The sequence below is a fragment of the Molossus molossus genome, unplaced genomic scaffold (genome assembly GCF_014108415.1).
Source record: "Molossus molossus isolate mMolMol1 unplaced genomic scaffold, mMolMol1.p scaffold_m16_p_8, whole genome shotgun sequence".
Lineage (NCBI taxonomy): Eukaryota > Metazoa > Chordata > Mammalia > Chiroptera > Molossidae > Molossus > Molossus molossus.
Window position 1 is genome coordinate 101039535 of NW_023425402.1, and position 17951 is coordinate 101057485.

General features: G+C 42.9%; 1 protein-coding gene across 1 annotated transcript in view; it reads right to left on the reverse strand.

Annotated features, from left to right (window-relative positions):
* The window catches only part of SYNE1 (spectrin repeat containing nuclear envelope protein 1), a 409429-nt gene that overhangs the window by 211443 nt on the left and 180035 nt on the right, over positions 1-17951 (reverse strand). The window contains exons 47-54 of the mRNA XM_036249358.1: positions 17490-17602; positions 15445-15650; positions 14277-14432; positions 10962-11253; positions 9474-9646; positions 6886-7195; positions 5488-5652; positions 1091-1447 (exon numbers count right to left, since the gene is read on the reverse strand). Of these exons, the coding sequence (XP_036105251.1) occupies positions 1091-1447; positions 5488-5652; positions 6886-7195; positions 9474-9646; positions 10962-11253; positions 14277-14432; positions 15445-15650; positions 17490-17602 (1772 nt within the window). The remainder of the gene's footprint in view (positions 1-1090; positions 1448-5487; positions 5653-6885; positions 7196-9473; positions 9647-10961; positions 11254-14276; positions 14433-15444; positions 15651-17489; positions 17603-17951) is intronic.

Below are 17951 nucleotides of genomic sequence, written 5' to 3' on the forward strand. Positions count from 1 at the left end.
AAACATTATATTAGACTTTTTTTTACATCAGAGTGAATAATACTGACCACATGAAATAATTACCAACTTCCTTGTCCCTGTTTTACAGAACTGCTTTCTATACTTTATTCTGGTGCTTAAACCTAAAGGACAAGAACGGCACCAGAAAAATATATAACCTACAAGCACTGTCAATAAAATAGCATAAAGAGACGATTACAAAGTTTTCCTTTGTGGTATGCTATATTTATTCCAAATGCTTGATTTAAAACAAGACAGCGTTGGAAATACTACATGAGTTTCTCACTGTGTGGAGCTCTTTTGAAATGTTTATAACATGAATAGACACAGGGAAGTTTACTTTACTAAAACTTCCTTTTAAGGACATCCAGGGTTCAGAGCACTATTAAACGGCAGATAGCGAAAGAAAGTCTTCCGAAGATACCATTTATCAGGGAAGAAAGGAAGGATTTCCAGCTTCTGCCCATTCTTCTCCACCCTTTCATGCTTTATTTTCTCTCGTTCTGAAAGGGCTGCCATTAGTTTAAAAAAAAAAAATGTCCGGAAGGCAACCCACGAGCATGACAGGAGTTTTGTGAACTGGTGAATCCAGGCACAGCTGTCAAAACTACACCGGGAGAGCGGATCCGGGTGAAAACTATTCGTTGTGCTGTAGATCACCAAATATCTCTTTCAAAGAGATAAAGTCAATCACTTAGTTGTCGGAAATAATTCACTGGCAGGAAAACAGCTATGACTCTCCGTCTATTTATGCCGCTAGCCACAGGCCGTTTTTCAGACTGAGTGGCTGAATACACTATTCCAAACTCTTACACCAGGAGACTGAAAGCAGACCTTTCTGAGAACAAGAAACTGTTTTCTAGGGTAAACACTAACTTCTCTCTGTCCTGGTTTTTACAATAGTTTGATTGATGAGAAAACAGATGTGATTTGCAAATTGAATCAGAAATACTTATTTCTTCCAAATCTGAATGTTGTGTGCTTTTAGTTAGAAAGAATTAAAAAAAAATTTTTTTTTTTTTTTTAGCAGCAGTGAGAACCAAAGCCAATTTTTAGCATGACCACCAGTGAAAACAGGCAGCCGACTTACTCGTGCCTTCTTGCAGCCCTCCGCGGTCTCCGAGTCTGTGGTCTTGCCTTCCAGGAGGGCTAGCTGCTGAGCCCACGCTGTCAGGAGGCCGCCAAACTGCTCCAGGGCCCGCTCCAGCTCGGCCACTTGGCCCGAGAACTCCTGCTCCGAAAGGGCCATCTGGCTGACCAGGTTCTCCAGGCTGGTCTGCGTTTGGAACACGCTGTCTTCCCACTGCGCCCAGTCGGCGCGCAGGGCCTGCATCTCCGTGTCCATGAGCTCACACCCGCTGGCGGCCGTGCTCTGTTTCACTGCAGGAGCCAGAGCCTCCACTCTGCTCAGGCGGCTGGCCCCCGTCTCTCTGGAATCCATCAGCTCCTGTAATGGAACATCACCATGGTAACCGAGGAGGCTGACTCACAGCCAGCTTCCAGATATGTTCGGAGGGGGACCCTGTCCTGCTAGGAAGTTTTTGCAGGCTGTGCTGCAGGAAGGCAGAAGCAGCCCCCCCGCCCACCCCTGAGTTATAATAGCAGAGCCTTCTCATCCTGAGCACCAAGGCTGGTGCAAAATCGGCTGCGGAATCTGAAACATCCTGACACGGATGAAACGGGGACCCTGAAATCAGACTTCGCTGGAGTATGGGAAACTGTTTTGGTGGTGACTTAAATGTCTGCCTGTAGTGTACTGCTCCTATAAATATGCAAATCCCCATCTCCCTAAGTCAGTGATTTTCAACCTTTTTCATCTCACGGCACACATAAACTAATTATTAAAATTCTGCAGCGCACCAAAAAATAGATCTTTTAGCGATTTGACAAGAAAATGGGTATAATTTTGATTCATTCACACCGGATGGCTATTGCTGTGTTGGCTGTTGTCATTTTTAATTTGACAGTCTAGGGGAAAAGAGGTCGGTGTCCCTGACTGAATAGTCAGGTATGGCATGTTTGAAAAATTCTTGCGGCCCACCGGCTGAACACCGCTGCCCGGGGCTGGCAGACTGGCAGCCAGATTGCCGCAGGGCTGCGCTCTGCTCAGTCTCTAACTCCCTTGCTGCTCCCGCCGATGGTGGTTTCCGGCACATCTCTAGCCACCAGGAATCAGGCCCAACTGTCCCAACGAAAGCACAAGCCCGCTCGGTTTCAAATACTTCACTTCCTTAAGTAAACATTTTATGGTAACTAAAATAATAATTAACAGACATACTTAATCAAAAGTTTAAAGTAACCCTGAGCCTGAGGTCATTTATTTCTATAATTTTTACTTTAAACATTCACTAGAAATTTAACAATTTAATTTGTTTTGGCTTAAAGCACACAAATACTCTAAAAGACAAAATAAAATTAAAATGTGCATTGCTAAATAGGTAGTACTGTTTCTTTCTGAGAATATATCCTTTTACTGAATTTCATTGAATCGATCATCTTATATTTATATATTTACTATATATATACACATACATATATATATAGTTGCTAAAGCTAGGATCTTATTAGTATTAATAAAAATTATAACTTCATGTGGAATTAAATAGAAAGAAAAAAATGATTGTTAGGGGAAAAAGACTTCAAGAAGAAAAGTTAATAGGTTCAGGAGAAACTGGGGTATAAAGCATGCTTAGTAAATTATGCTAAGCATAAGTTGTTTAACTACTCTACTAATATAGTTCACATTTTATTAGATTAGCTTGAAATAAATATATCTTCCACCATTATATTCTGGAGAGCCACAGTTTAGTATAGACAATTTAGAAGTATTAAGTTATATATTAGTCCAAAGCGCAATGCTATGAAATCCTTTACACTGTTAGCATTTAATACACACATTCATCCTGTCCTCAACAGCAGGTTGCTAAGAACCTTCCGTTTTATCAGTGCATAAAAAGTCGTGATTTGATGAAGAAAAATGGTAACTTTTTCAAAAGAGTGATGTCTAACTATTAGATTTAAACAACGTACGATGTGCTTTTATGAGTCATTTCCAATTTGGAGCTCATGGAATATCAACCGTCAAAAACCAGTTTCAGCCCAGTTTTCTTGGGCATTTCGACATCAGCAATCACTAACTCCACTCATCCGGGTTTTAAATAATTGGAAATGATCATTTTAGAGTGTTTTGAAATGACTTTGACATGTATTTCCTTCCTTGCACTTACTCTGTTCATCCACATACATATTTGGCTTTGAAGTTGCTGTTCTCGGTGGTCACTCCTGGGGGTGGGCAGGGGTGACTCTGAAGGACAGAGCAGGTGCTCACTTATTTCTTCTCGGGTTTCTCTTCACCCACACACCAGCCTACATCCAGGCCTGAGCTGGACTTACAAGAGGCTTCACTTTCTCCTTCCCAAATTGCAATTTCTTTCTGTCAGCAACTTCTCCTACATGTCTTATATTTTTGAGGTATTTTATAAGTGTATTAAAAAACAAAACAATTTGGCAACTCGGGAAGCAGCCTTGTGAAGGAGCTGTCTTCATCTTCTCATATGGACATTTCAAACCACTAGTCCCTCCTCGCCATCGCCTGTCCTTCCCTGGCTGTGGAAATGGCTCTCGGTGGTTGCCCAATAGCCTAGCTGCCAAGTCTCATGGGCATTCTGTCACCCGCCTCTCAATGGCGACCCTTGCGGCTGCTGTGAGGGTGACCTCTCCTCCACCAGAAGCTTTGGTGGCAGCACACCTTCTTGGGCCTCCTCTTCTATTATTTTTCTTCTTTTTTCTGCCTCTCCCTTTCAGATCCTCTTCTGTGGCCCCTTAGATGTTGAGAGCTTGGGTCTGGTGCCCATTGTTCTGTTTGCTTTATACATAGGTTTGGGGGTCATTCACTCTGGTGGTTTCAACTACAAATTCTATGCCGACCATTCCAATTCTGTGTCATCAATCCAGTTTCCTAACCTGAAATTCAGACTTGAACATTCAGCTGCCTCCTAGACATCACCACCTGGCAGTTCAAACTCCATCTGTTCCCAGCCGAACTCATCTTTCCTCCTTTGTATGTAACCTGTCTCCTCTGCTATGCTTGATTTTTCATGGACATAGTTTTATTGACTCTGGGTAATGTCTTGGCTGTCACTCTTGAATTGTCCTACACTACCACTCCATAGCCAGTTAAATCACTCATGTACCAAATACACTGGATTTTCTCATTGAATGCATTCTGTGTGTCAAGCATGATGCTAAATGTTCAGTGTGTGTGACTGAATTTAGTCCTCAAAACCACATATATGGTGGGGACTATGGTTATTCTTATTTTACCAATTATGAGGTTGAGGCTTGAGGACACCACGTGACTTGTCCAAAGACACAGGTAAGGGATCAGTAGAGTCAGGACACAGCCCTGGGTTTCTGATTCTGGAGCCCGACTGAGCTGTCGGTACCTTGTATACTATTTTGCAAACATCATACCTACTATACCGAGATCTTTGAGGGATTCGCAACACTGGCGGAAAGAATGGATGCATGGATGAATAAGTCAAAATATTACTGAGAAGTGTGTCAAAGAAGTATTCTAAAAGATCACACACATAATAAAAACTCAAAAAGTGCCTTTATGTGATTATGTCATTTAAAACCCTTGTGGTCATTGTAAGATTTAAATAAGATAAGCCCTTAGAAGTAAATCTTCAAATTGTAGTTATTACTGTCATCATCTATTTCTTTCATGATTTCTATGTTCTGATCTCCAGAGATTAGAACACAATTTGAATCTCACATTCCTGACCATAGTTACACTATCGATACCCAACATTTCCTCATCTAAAACTTCACCATTAAGGATTTCCTCACTGCTTAATTTTTAGATTAAAATCTATTCTTTTCCACAGGGAGGAAACTATTGCAATGTCTTATTCAAGCCACTAGAAATAACAACAACAAAAAAATGCTAAGGTCTATAGTTCTGTGAGTTGGGTGACAGTTTTTGCTTTAAGCTGCCCTTATAGGCGATCATTTTAATGTCCGTTCAAGTGCTGTCTTTCACCTTGCTGTTGTGCTGTTGGCTAGGAAAGCAGAATAAAACACCTACAATGACATTTCCAAGTTATTGTTCAAAACCTCTAATAAGTTATTGTATAAACTTTTCTTCTGTGCTGGAAAATGATCACCCGTTTTGTCAGTGCCCCAGGCTGGCGTATATTTTGTATCTCATGTTACAGCAACAAGCACATTTGCACAGAGAAGCTTACACGGACAATGGACAACGTTTCATTTGGCTCAGAGTGTAAAGTGTTTTGAATTACTTTTTTCTCCTCTTGTTTGTGTTTAGAATGCATACGGTGCAAGGTCATAAGCACCAACAAATAGGAACAGGAAGGAAACATTTTAAATAACAGATTCTAATCCACAGAACCTTTATCACAGGTATGTCAGACTCAAGAACCAATGAAACAGTGAAGTTATAATATCCGTCCACTTTCTGACCTTGATTTTAGACAACTTTTTCTGTGTGGCTGATGAATCTCCAGACATATCCGACCACCGGTGAAGTTCTTCCTTTGCTGAATGGAGCCAATCTGTGAATTCCTGCACTGCGTCCAGATACAGTAGGTGGTCCTTCACAATCTCTTCCGCTCTCCTCATTTTCTCCTGGTAAACAACAAAAAGGTTACTTTAGCAGTCGTCAGAACTGACAATATCAAATCAGACAACTGTCTGATATTGGTCTCTTAATGATTTCCGAAGACTTCATTCTTATTCTTGATTTTTTTCCATGTTTAGTATCTTAAAATGAAAATAACAAATCTTAATTAAACTAAAAAACTTTCAGGATAAAACCATTTTCCTATCATTTTACTTATGTCTAGCTTTGCATAAAAATCTGTGCTCTCTCTCTCTCTCCCTCCCTTCCTCCCTTCCTTCCACTTTCTCTAAAAATCAGTGGGAAAATATCCTCGGGTGAGGACTAACAACAATGACAAAGATCTATGCTTAATGGATGTTGACTAACATCTCTCACTAATCATCCACTTAATTAATATAATAACTCTTATTATTATTTAAGACATTGTGTTGGCTTTCTGCAAAGCACTCTGCTCAGCACGTTAAATGCAGCTGCTCATTTGACCCTCATACAGCTCTGAGGTGACACTAATTTATAGGAAAGGACACTTGCAGAGGTTATAGAAATTAAGTCATGTGCCCATCATCACACATCTAAAAAGTGACAAAGTCAGAATTGAGATTTAGGTTTTTTTGATTTTTACTTTAAATGTTACAAAAAAAAAACCAGGATAAGCAACTACATATGTTAATAAGGCAAAGAGAGTTCCCAAAAGAAAAATAAAAAGGGGGGGGGGGAGTAGCCCTCCCTTCTTTTCTTTAACATTGTCACAAATACACAAAAGAAATCATGAAGAAAAGTAAAGATTCCAATGGAGAATTGAAAAATATCTTCCTATTACATGAAGGAGATTATATCTTTAAGAAAATATAGTTTGTGCTGAGATAAGAAATGAACACAGAGTTTTGTATGTGACTGAAATCTGGGAGGTAAGTGGATTGGCATTTAATATAATAAGTATAAGTGGCAGTAAAAGAAAGAACTTTTAAACACTGATATTTGAGACTCCACAATTTTGCAAAACATAAAATAAAATAAAATAGGTTGACTAAATTCTAAGTAGAGGAAATCATAAAATTAAAAATTAAAAATAATCCCAAGATCGCAGAAAGGAAAAATTCATGGGCATCCGAAGGTGAGAAATTATCTTTATGTAGTATCTATACAAACAGTTTTAGGGCAGCCAATTCCCCAATAATTCAACCAATAGGGTATTCTTTACCTGACGTTGTGTTTTTTCTTCAATATAAAGCACTAACCTTGGCAACCGTCATTATATCATTAAACTGTGTTTTCAGCTCCTCTTGGGCTGCTTCCTTGAAAGACGCATCCTCAGTCTTCTGGTAGAGCTCCCTGGACTTGGCCGAGAGGAGGGGCAGGGCTGCAGCGTGCTCCTCCCCCTCGGAGACGATGGACTGAAAGTGGTCCAGCAGGGAAAACTTCTCTTTCAGGCCTGGCTGCGGCTTTAAAGGATGCTCCACTTTTTCATCCACTGATTCCATCCACTGTTCCAACTGGTTTTTCCACTCTAGGTAGTCATTCCATTGGCTAATCACAGACTCTAAAGTGCTAGAATGAATGTTATAAAAATAAGTCATCTCGACATCGCTACTGGAAACCAACGAGGAGGGCATTGCGTCCATGGACGCTGTCTCACGAAATGCTCCTGGTAAGTGGTGAAGACGTTTGTAAGGGCGGGGTGGGGGGGAGGGGACATGACTTCTCTGACTCACTGCACAGTTTCTTTAAACAAAAGTGAATTCATGTAAACATTTAAGTAAGATGTTGTAGTTCTATATGCATCTGGAGATCTGTCTTCCAAATGCTAATTGTTCTAAATAAATAGGCAAATTTATGGGATATATTGTTAAAAATCAGTACTGGGGCATCAATTCAATGTTTTTGAATATATATCGATTCTTAATTTTCTTGGACTCAGCTTATTATATTAAATTCAGATGGCAATTATTTATTGACTGAAATTTAAAATTTAGGGTAATTTTCCTGACTAAGTAATATCATAAGATTGGTTTTCACTTAGGGATAAAATGCTCAATGAAGGGATAAAGGCTAAATGCATTTATAGTACAAGAAATATAATCAAACATTAAATATTCAACCAAATAACTCTCTAGATAGTCAAGTAAAAGGCTCTCCAGGATGGCATTCTAAAATTTTAAAGTATTCGGCTTTAAAACTATTCTAAATTTATCTTCCATGACCCCTCGCAGCCTCCCTTATATACAACCCTATAATCCTGGAGTAGATCGGTGGGAAACGTACTTCCAGCATTTGCTCTAATTGTTTCTTTTGCATCAATGGGAACCTCATCATACACGCCAAAAGTCTTATCCTTTCCTCAAAGAGTTTTCTAGAAACTCCAAATCAATCTCAGCTCCTCAGAAGCCTCCCCAGGCCCTGCCTTCCAGAGCCTCACAGGGTCTTAGTAACACAATTGGAGCCAGAGTTTGTCGGGAATGGGCCCTAGGTAGCCACCCAGCATTTAGAGGGTAAAAAGTACTTTGTGTATTTCATTATTTTAGCACAGAAAAAATAATCACAAAAAAAATTGCAATTACCCACTGCAATTTGAACGTTGTTACTGCTCCATGTGTAGTTGTCAAGTTTAATTTCTTGCTAAAAGAGCAGAATCAAAGATTTGAATCTATTTTTTGGTTTTAACATTTTATTTGAACATCTGAAAAACATTCACCCATGTTCCTGTTCACTTGTACAGAGCTAGGTTGTTACCAAGCACTGGGAAGTTTGATCTACTACATAAAACACAGAACCATGGGATCTGAATTTGTTTCCTTTGCTGACTAGTTTGAGTTATTACTAAGACTCAAAATCCTGCTGACTTAAGAGTCACTACCAATGCTTCACATTAAAGAAAACAAAACGAAATACAACCTCCCAAATTTTAATTGAAACCATGGTTCATTTTTACACGGCAGTGGGTAATTGCAGAATTATTTTGTTTTGTTTTGTGATGAATTTTAATCTTTTATCGATCTGTTTATCTTGATCACAGTGAGTACACACTTCTTTGGCGATCCAACAGTCTATATAACCCTCAGGACTGAGATCCTAGAATGCATTTTAATATCACTCCGACTGACAGCCATTTGTCCAGCAAGCCAGCCAGATTATCTGTGGCTCCTCTGAGAAGAGGGAGGAAGGTGAACATCTTCCCCTCATAAATATAACAGCAGCCGCGACACCTGCTAACGATGGCTGCTGGTGTGAAAATGTCCCCTGCACTGGACGCTAGCTCTCTGGCCTCAGTCCCTGAATGCCAGGGCTGTCCCACCGCTGGGACCCTCAACCCCACCCCACATTTCCACAGCCCCGGTGTGGTTGATACTACTTTGGGTTGAGAAAAATATTTATACTTAAGCTCCACAGTTGCCAACAACTTAATTTTCCTTATGTTTCTTTAAAAAAGTGAAAACAAAGGAATACGTGAGGAAATTCTAACAAAATTTTTTTTAAAAAGTGAGAACATATTCAAGTGATTCAAGACCATATATTCTTGCTTTGATGAATTAAAAGAGGGTATTTTACTGAGCCCAGGTTGTATGCAAAATTCCACGAGATATTTTGGGAGATGTAAATATTTCACACACACACACACACACGCATGCACACACACGCGCACAGCAAGCAAACCAACAACACTAGTCTTTGCCATCACAGAGAGCACGACATAGGCACAGACAAAGCATGTGAACCGGCTCAAATGACACGCTCGCTCACAGCACAGCATCAGCACTGCTCTGTCATTTCCCTAAGCCGCTGGCTGAGGTTCGTTTAGGCAAATAAACCCTGGAAATGGGATCTGTACCTCTGGGCGTGGATGGAGGAGCTCATGATGTTGGTCCACATATCTGTGAGGGTCTGCAGCTGAGTCTGAATCACCTTCTGACCTTCTTTGCTGCTGCTTCTCAAGGCCTGTTCCCCTTTGCCAATGGCCATATTCAACTTAACTTCTCCTTCACCTTTCATCAGGAGAATATCCTACGGAAGAAGAGAGGATGCGTGTCCGTAGAAATATTAGTCTTCTGATATTTTCTAAAAACAATTATGTTTCCCATGAGAATCAAAGTAGGGAATACCTTACTCACCTTAAAAAGAAAATAGCAACGACTGAAATAAACTGATAAACAAAATAGATCCACAGGCTAGGTTGCAGATCCCAGAGGGGAGGGGGATGGAGGGATGCTGGAGATTAGCCAAAGAACATATATGCATAGAGGTACAGCCCATGGACACAGACAGCAATGTGGGGAAGGCCAGAGAGGGGGAGGCAGGGGCTGGGTGAATGGGGGACAAAGGAGAGAAAAATGGGAGACACCTGTAATTGTGTCAACAATAAAAAATGAAAACAGCCCTGGCTAGTTTTTCTCAGTGTTAGCACATTGGCCTGTGGACCAAAGAGTCGCGGGTTCAATTCCGGTCAAGGGCACAGACCTCGGCTGCTGGTTTGGTCCCTGGCCCTGGTCAGGGTCGTGTGGGAGGCAACCAGTCGATGTGTCTCTCTCACATCAATGTTTTTCTCTCTCTCTCTCTCCTTCCCATTCTATCTGAAGATAAATGGAAAAATATCCTCGTGTGAAGATTAAAAATGAAAAAGAAATGAAAACAGCAACAACAACAAAGTCAGGACTCTACTGTAATACAATACTTTAATTAACTATTAGGGTGTCTGGGAGTAAAGTTTAATTTCAATTTAAATTCTTGGAAAACTTTGGGCTACCTGCCTAGGCACTGCAGTTTTACTGAAATTTCGTTTCAGAGTACAAAGAAATTGCTTTGAAAATGAAAACATGCTTGTCAAAAGCTGAACAGTCCCCTCGCCTCACTGCCTGGCTAATTCCTGCCCTCCAAGGTCACCTTCACGGATGCAGTTTGGGTGGGCGGCTCCTTCATGCTTTGCACCCCCCTCGCTGGCTTCGGTCACGGCCCCTACATACGTGTCGTACCGCAAGTCAGTGCCTCCCACCGACGCCAGCTCCTGGGCGCCAGGGCTCATTTCTATCTTTACATGCCCAGCACTTGGCACGGTGCCCGAAGCATGTGTTTATTTCATAACGTTTGCTGATTATTACTAAACAAAGTTAAAAATTATTTTAAAGCTAGTAACAAAAATATTCCTTTACACAAAGGGAAACACACGATCCCCTCCGAATCCTTTTTGCGCAGTTTCTCCATTTTGCCTGCCTAACCCTCGTCTGGTGAGAGGCTCCCGCGTGACCAGGAACCGACACCCACATTTGTGAATCTGATCACATCAGCCTTCAGACTCGGGGTGTCTGGCCGGTGCCACACGCACCTGTATTTGTAACCGCCGTTTCTCCAAGGTGTCTTTGCTCCCCACGGTGCTGTCCGCACAGGCCAGCTTGTCCTGCACGTCCTTTGCCCAGGCCCACATGCTCTGCAGGGCCTCGTCCAGGGCCTCGTGCTCCTGCAGGGCCACCTGGAGGCTCCGCAGCTTCTCCTTGGTCATCCTCACCAGGTTCTGGTAGCTGGCGAGCAGCTGAGAACACAGGCGCCCTTCCTTCCCAGCACCGTGGCCTTCCTCGCTGAGAAGTTGTCCTCTCTGGGAGAGCTTGTCAAGAGACTCTCTAAAGAAAAACAGGGAAAAAAGTGCACTCTGACATTCTGCAGTGCCGGGGGTGACAGAGGACTGTTCACACCGAAGCAGTCACCAGACAACAGCTTGCAGCTCGCACGCCTTTAAAATGAAGAGCCTGGGGATGGCCCTGGCCACCTGCTTCTCCTAAGGTCGTTAACACACCTCCAGGACCTGATTTAACCCGTGCTGTGCCGAGATCCAAGCCCAGTGTCTGCCCAGAATTCACCTGAGAAAACGCCCAGCCGCCCTGTGCACCTCCAGCTCCCTCCCCTACCTAGTGCCCTGCTCAGGAGCAGCTGGCTGAGATCGCCCACGCCTCTGCTGTTGATCCGCACATGGAGCCTCCTGCTTGGTGAAAACCCTGCTGCTGTCCTCTGCTCCCTCGCTGCCCCTTCAGAGCTCATGCACGCACCTCATCCCAGGTGCATGGGAGGGCGGGGAGGGCGGGGAGGGCGGGCCGCAGCTCTCCTCCTCTGGGCACTTTCTGTCCCTCCTACACCCTGTCTGTCTCAATCACAAAGATTTCGCCCATGGAAACCAGGGCTATTATAATCCTCTCCGATCCCCAGGACCCAACACAAGGTTTGGCAGAGATAAGTTGAAAAACAAAAATTCCCGTAAAAGGCCACTTCATGAGGCTTAAGGTGTCGTTCTTGCCTCAGGTTGGGACTTATGCTAATTAGCTCAAGGGAAAATGTGTTCACAAGTGGCTGGGTTGGCTTCATCCTGTTTTGCAGGTTCTGAATTCAGATCAGCACCTCTCTCAGGAGATGCCTGGGATAGCAGGAGGGAGAGTGCACTTGTCTGAGCACAATCTGTCAGAGTGCTGGAGACACAATATGTAATCTCTCTCCTACGATGGCTCAGCTCCCCTCCCCTGAGCAGCTACCATGCAAGTAGCATCACATAGGCCTCTGGGAGATACATGTGACTTACACAATATCATACCTACTCTAAAATACAGTTTTTATCCTTGTCATCTGTTTGCTGAGACAAGAAGGCGGTGTAAGCAATGATGTGAGTGAAATAATAATTCAAGAGGACAGATACCACTTGTTACTCCAAGAAGAATTGTTTAATGGATGATAAAAATGCAATGAGTCTCCGGCCTGGGGTACTTGAAAAAAATACAGGGCACACACCCAAGATGCGTGTACTGAAAATATTATGATAAGAAAAACACACAGCAACAAGCCAGAGGGTTGGAGGAGCAGACAGCAAGTGAGCAGATGACCCAGCCGGAGCACGTGGGTGCCCAGCACCGAGACCGTCTGGAGAAGGAGCCAGTGAGGGGAACCTGGGAGAGACACACTCAGGACTCAGAGCTTCTGCTGATGGACTGTCAGAAAGTAACAGCTCAAGGAGGATATGCCAAGTTATTTTTAAAGTTTGGAAGGAGAAGAGATGTCGGTCTGGTCATGTTATATTGTATCTAGACAAGAGTCAAGATTTAAAATTTTTTTTTCCTCACCGGAGGATTTTTTTTTTTTTTTTTCATTTATCTTCAGATAGAATGGGAAGGAGAGAAGGAGGAAGAGAGAGAGAGAGAGAGAGAGAAACATCGACGTGAGAGAGACACATCGATTGATTGCCACCCACACAACCCCAACCAGGTCCGGGATGAACTGCAATGGAGGTTCGTGCCCTTAGCGGGAACCGAATCCGAGACTGCTCGATCCGCGGGCTGATGCTCTAACCACTGAGCAACGGCCAGGGCAAGAATCAAGATTTTAAAAGCAAAAAAGCGCCATGTAACTTTCAGAAAGTGATATACTTAGAATGATGCTATCATTCTGTTAATTCAGCATGTTTTCTATTTTTTCTGACACCACACTAGACAATGGGAACATATAGATGATAAAGACCTGATGGTCTCTGGCCTTGAGGAACGCGTTGTAGGGGACAGGTGTATACAGTCAACAAAGTGTTCACGCCATGGTGGGGGCTCACAGAGACGAGGCCAAAGCATCCCAGGGAAATCTTACAATAGTCACCAAGCTAGCACACCAACAATAGTTGCCAACGTGGGTTCGGGTTGTGTATTTATTTGCATGTTCGTTTCTCAAGACTAGGAACACTCAGCAGGCTTGACCAATAAGAGGACTCTGGAAAGGGATGGGTCAGCTGAATGAGGCGGTCTTTACTCAGCCGCTTGCTGCTGCTGATTTGTCTAATGAAGCCAGCGGGGTGCTAGCCTTCACTGCTTCACAGGTGAGGGTATCTACGCTTTCAGAGGATAACGAAGGTGTGTTGGGCCAAAGTGCACTCCCCTGATGGAAGTGCTCCGTCTTCCAAGGGAAGACTTACAATGAGACAACCAGAAATACCAGGAGTGAAGAATGAACTTAGGACACAATGTCCTGAGAGTCAGGCCCGAAAACTGGACCTGAGAAGGAAGTTGGAGTCATGTACTCAGGTGGGGAGCAATAAAGAGACAAAACTGCGGTAGAGAAGAGAAACCTCCAAAACACCCAGACTCAAAGAGCAAGCCTCCTGTTTTACAGAGAATATTGTGAGGATGGGGTGAATTGAAAATGAGATCCAAGGCTGAAGTGTATAAAGAAGATCTGGAAATTGGGATCTACAGCATTATTTTTGTAAATTAAGAGTATCTTTTAATCACCTTACATCCCTATAATAATCTCTGAGAAGAAAGTATATCATCACCATCATCACCATCATCACCATCACCATCATCACCATCATCATCATCATCACCACAATGCTTAAAAGCTATTATAAAAAAATACAGGAAATGAGTGTCCGGTCCAATGCGTTGAGCAAAGGGAGGTGGAACAAAGATGCAGACCAGCCCCTTACCTCCACACCATGCTCTCTCCAGAGTATCACACTGCTGCAGAAAACACTGCACAATCATTTGTATTCTAGACATTCTGGGATGGAAACAAACACAACCACCAACTAACCAACCAACCCACCCACTAACAACCAAACCAAATAACCAACCAACCAAACAGTCGGAAAAGGACCTAATCCATTTCTGCACCATACCTGGCGGCCAGTAGTTCACCCAGAAACATTTCAACTCTATGGACTTCGTTTTTCTTCTCAGGAATGTGCTGTTTACTCTCTCCTGAGTCTTCTGAGCTTAACCTCTCATTCATTTCTTGGATCCATAAGTTCAGTTTTCTGTGCTGATCCTCAAAGCTAAAGAAAAGAAAAATCCCATAAAGAAATTCTTATGTTCTCATTCTAATACATAAATTCTAATATCTGAGGACACAATGTCATGACAATTCAGATCTCATGGATTTTCAAGAAGAAGAAAACTCAATAATAAGCTCTTTCAAGTGATCCCTTATTTCAATGACAAATGACAAATCACAAAAATTTCTCTTGCAATCCAGGAAAAAATGAATCACCCTATCTTGCTGCATTGATTACCTGGTAATTGTAGGTGGCAATTATCAGCAAGATCACGTTCCCTTGCAATGTGCATTTGACTCTTTGGGTGTTACTACAAAGATCCTGAATTGGGGCCCATGGATAAGGGAGGCTGCAGAAGCCCCGTGAGAAAAAGGGAAGTCTTCCCTGTGCCTTTGTATCTTAGGGGACTTAATATGGCAAAAGAGCACAAGGGCTGTAAGTTTTGAAAACAGTGTACGTTTTCTGAGAGATCTGGACAAGGGTCAGGCAAATTACTCTAACACCAGAAAGGCATTTTGATTATACTGACATCTATTCTTCCCCTAGTAACAAGGTTTTTATTCCCCCTTTCTAATTTCACATTTACCCATGTTGACCTAGCTTCCTGACTGGCATCTCACTTCACATAAATTCAGTGTTTTCTGCCATGACTCCAACCCAGCAGAAGTAGACACAAGGAAAAGACTTGGATAATCGGAAGTCTGGATATCAAAGCTCCAATATCTTGAGTTAGCCAAACAAACAACAACAACAAAACAAGAAAAACATGAATTCATGTCATTCACAGAAATTACATTTATATATAATTCCCTTATTTTCTCTGTAGAAAATAAAAGCAAATGATGTCCTCATAGGTCCAACAGTCCACTATTATTCTAGTATGGGTTTGTAATTCAGGTCAAAGCTCTAAAACGTAAACTCACAATTTCAAAGATTTGGTGATTCACAATGGCTTTGAAAGTCATTGAAAATTCTGGGTATGAGGAAGTCCACCTGCACCCAAAGAGCCTACCTCCCAAGTTCCAAAGCACAGTCCTGCAGAGCCTGCTTGTCCTGGAGGCACTGTTTCAGAAATGCTTGGAACTCCTCGTTAGCCTTGGTGACCTGCTCCTGAATGCTGACGACCGTCTGTTTGGGCAGGTACGCGTACAGGGTTTGTCCTTCCTGCGTCACAGCATCGAGCTTGCTCTGCCCATCACCGACTGAGTCCAAAATATTCTGTTTCAAGACATAAAGTAATGTAAAACATTTGCATGATTCAGAGACCCTGGTGCCTAGGAGCATGGATTACAATTCCAAGCGGAGATCGTAGAGCATGGGAAGACAGACAGAGGCCAAGGAAACAACGTCTTTGGCAAGGCCTCAGGAGAATGATGTATGCAATTGGATAGAGTCAAGACTCATAACTGAAGACGGGCCGGCAAGTCACTGGAGCCGCTGAGGACAAACTGGGAATAATGTCAACCCGGGAGGAGGATGTTCTTATCAAGGTCTTGTTCTAGGTCTGTCCCTTCCTCACTGCCCCACCCTTGTCCGGGCTGCACCTCCTCACATGGTTAGTGTGAGATCTTCTAACTGGCTGACTGCCTCCACTCCACCTCCCGCTCTGGTCTGCTCAGCTCACAATGTCCTGACTTCAGTTCCCTTCTTTTCTTGGTATGCACCTCTTCTTTGGAAGACCATATGTATGGGCGTGGCTTCAGCAAAGGGACCCAGACCTCTGTTCTAGTCTTCCCTCGTCCCTGAGCTCCAGGGTGGCATTTGCCATCGGTACTCAGACTTTTCCCTGTGGGGCTCCACTGCATCTCCAGCCAGAAAGGGGACGATTCCACATCTGCATTTGCCCTGCCTCCTGCACAGCTAGTTTCCTGTGTGATAACCTGCCTATCCTGACAGCTAATGAGTTAGGTACGTAATCATCATCGCCATTAGGCCACAAAAATGTTCCCATTAACATTGTTTTGTTCTAATCCTCACCTGAGGAAACTTTTTTCTATTTTTATCTTTAGCTAGAGTGGGAGGGAGGGAGAGAGTGAGAGAGAGAGAAACATCGATGTGAGAGAGACACATCAATTGGTTACCTCCCGCACAACCCCGACCAGGGCCATGGACGAACTGCAACTGAGGTATGTGCCCTTGACCAGAATCTGGTCCTTGGGCCGATGCTCTACCACTGAGCCAAACTGGCCAGGGCCCCATTAACTTTTAAAAATTATCTTTACAATTCTTAACACAGTGCTTTCTCATGTTAGCTGCCTAAAAACCTTAGCCCAAACTCAGTAGAAACCTACTCTTCTGTCAATTATATCCTCTACTTCGCAATGACTTTCTCTTTCCTGAATTAATACATTTTTCATAATCAGTAAAACCTATATAATTTATAATCTACATTGCTTTAATTTGAATATATTTAAGCTCCAAATCTAGACCACAGACTGTTAAAAAACACAAGTGATGTCTTCTTTTTTTTATGCTCACCCAAGGATATTTTTCAATATTTTGTTCAGATAGAGTGGGAGGGAGAGAGAGAGAAAGAGAAACATCGATGTGAAAGGGACACATCGAGTGGTTGCCACCCGCATGACCCAACCAGGGCCGGGGACAAACTGCAACCGAGGTACATGCCCTTAGCGGGAACCGAACCCGGGTCTCTCTGGACCGCAGGCCAATGCTCTAACCGCTGAGCATTGCTCAAACTGGCCAGGGTGATGTCTTCTTTTTAAAACTCCTCCATGACAGTGACGTAAAATCGATAGACCCATTTATGCTTTTACTGCTTTAGAAATTAAAATCAGGTTTAGTTGTGAGTGAATTCCAAAGATTAGTCAATAGGCTCAAAGAGAGAAGAACAGGATCTGGAAATTTTATAGCTCTCATTTATTCTTTCAACTTACTTTCCATATTGCCTATTTCCTTATCAAGAAATCTAATTCTGATGAGGAACAAGAAAAGTCTGAATAAATTTGAAAGATCGGGGGACAGGGATGACTTAGGTCTGACGGGAAGGCCCCCGAGTGCAGTGTGGGGAAGAAGAAAAGGCGACGTCAGCGTCCGTACCTGCAGGTCGCGGAGCTTGGCCTCTAGGACTTTGCTGTCACCGGTTCTGTCTGATGACTCTTTGGCCGCTGCTTTTACTCCAGCAAACCATTCTTGGAATTCCTGCAGGGACTCTTTGGAAAGTAACAAAAGTGAGAAATGCATCCAAAAGATTGAATGAGCTTCCAGGATTACTACCATGGGTTCATTCTGGCCCTCAGTGCACTGCATCCTGCCTTACAAAGTATTCCGGACAGAACGTAAGGACCATACAGACTATGACCCAGCGTATCCATAGCCGTGGCTGCTCATGCTAGAGCTGAGAAATTATCTGAGAAGAGGCGTGTATATTCCTTACATGTCTGATTTCCTCTTACGTAAGAGGAATTCTTTCTTTTGGTAAAGAAAAAGAATTAATTGCCTGATGATGGAGAGGAACGCTTTAGGGGTGTTAAAGCCATTTCCGTGGCCCAAGGAGAAATC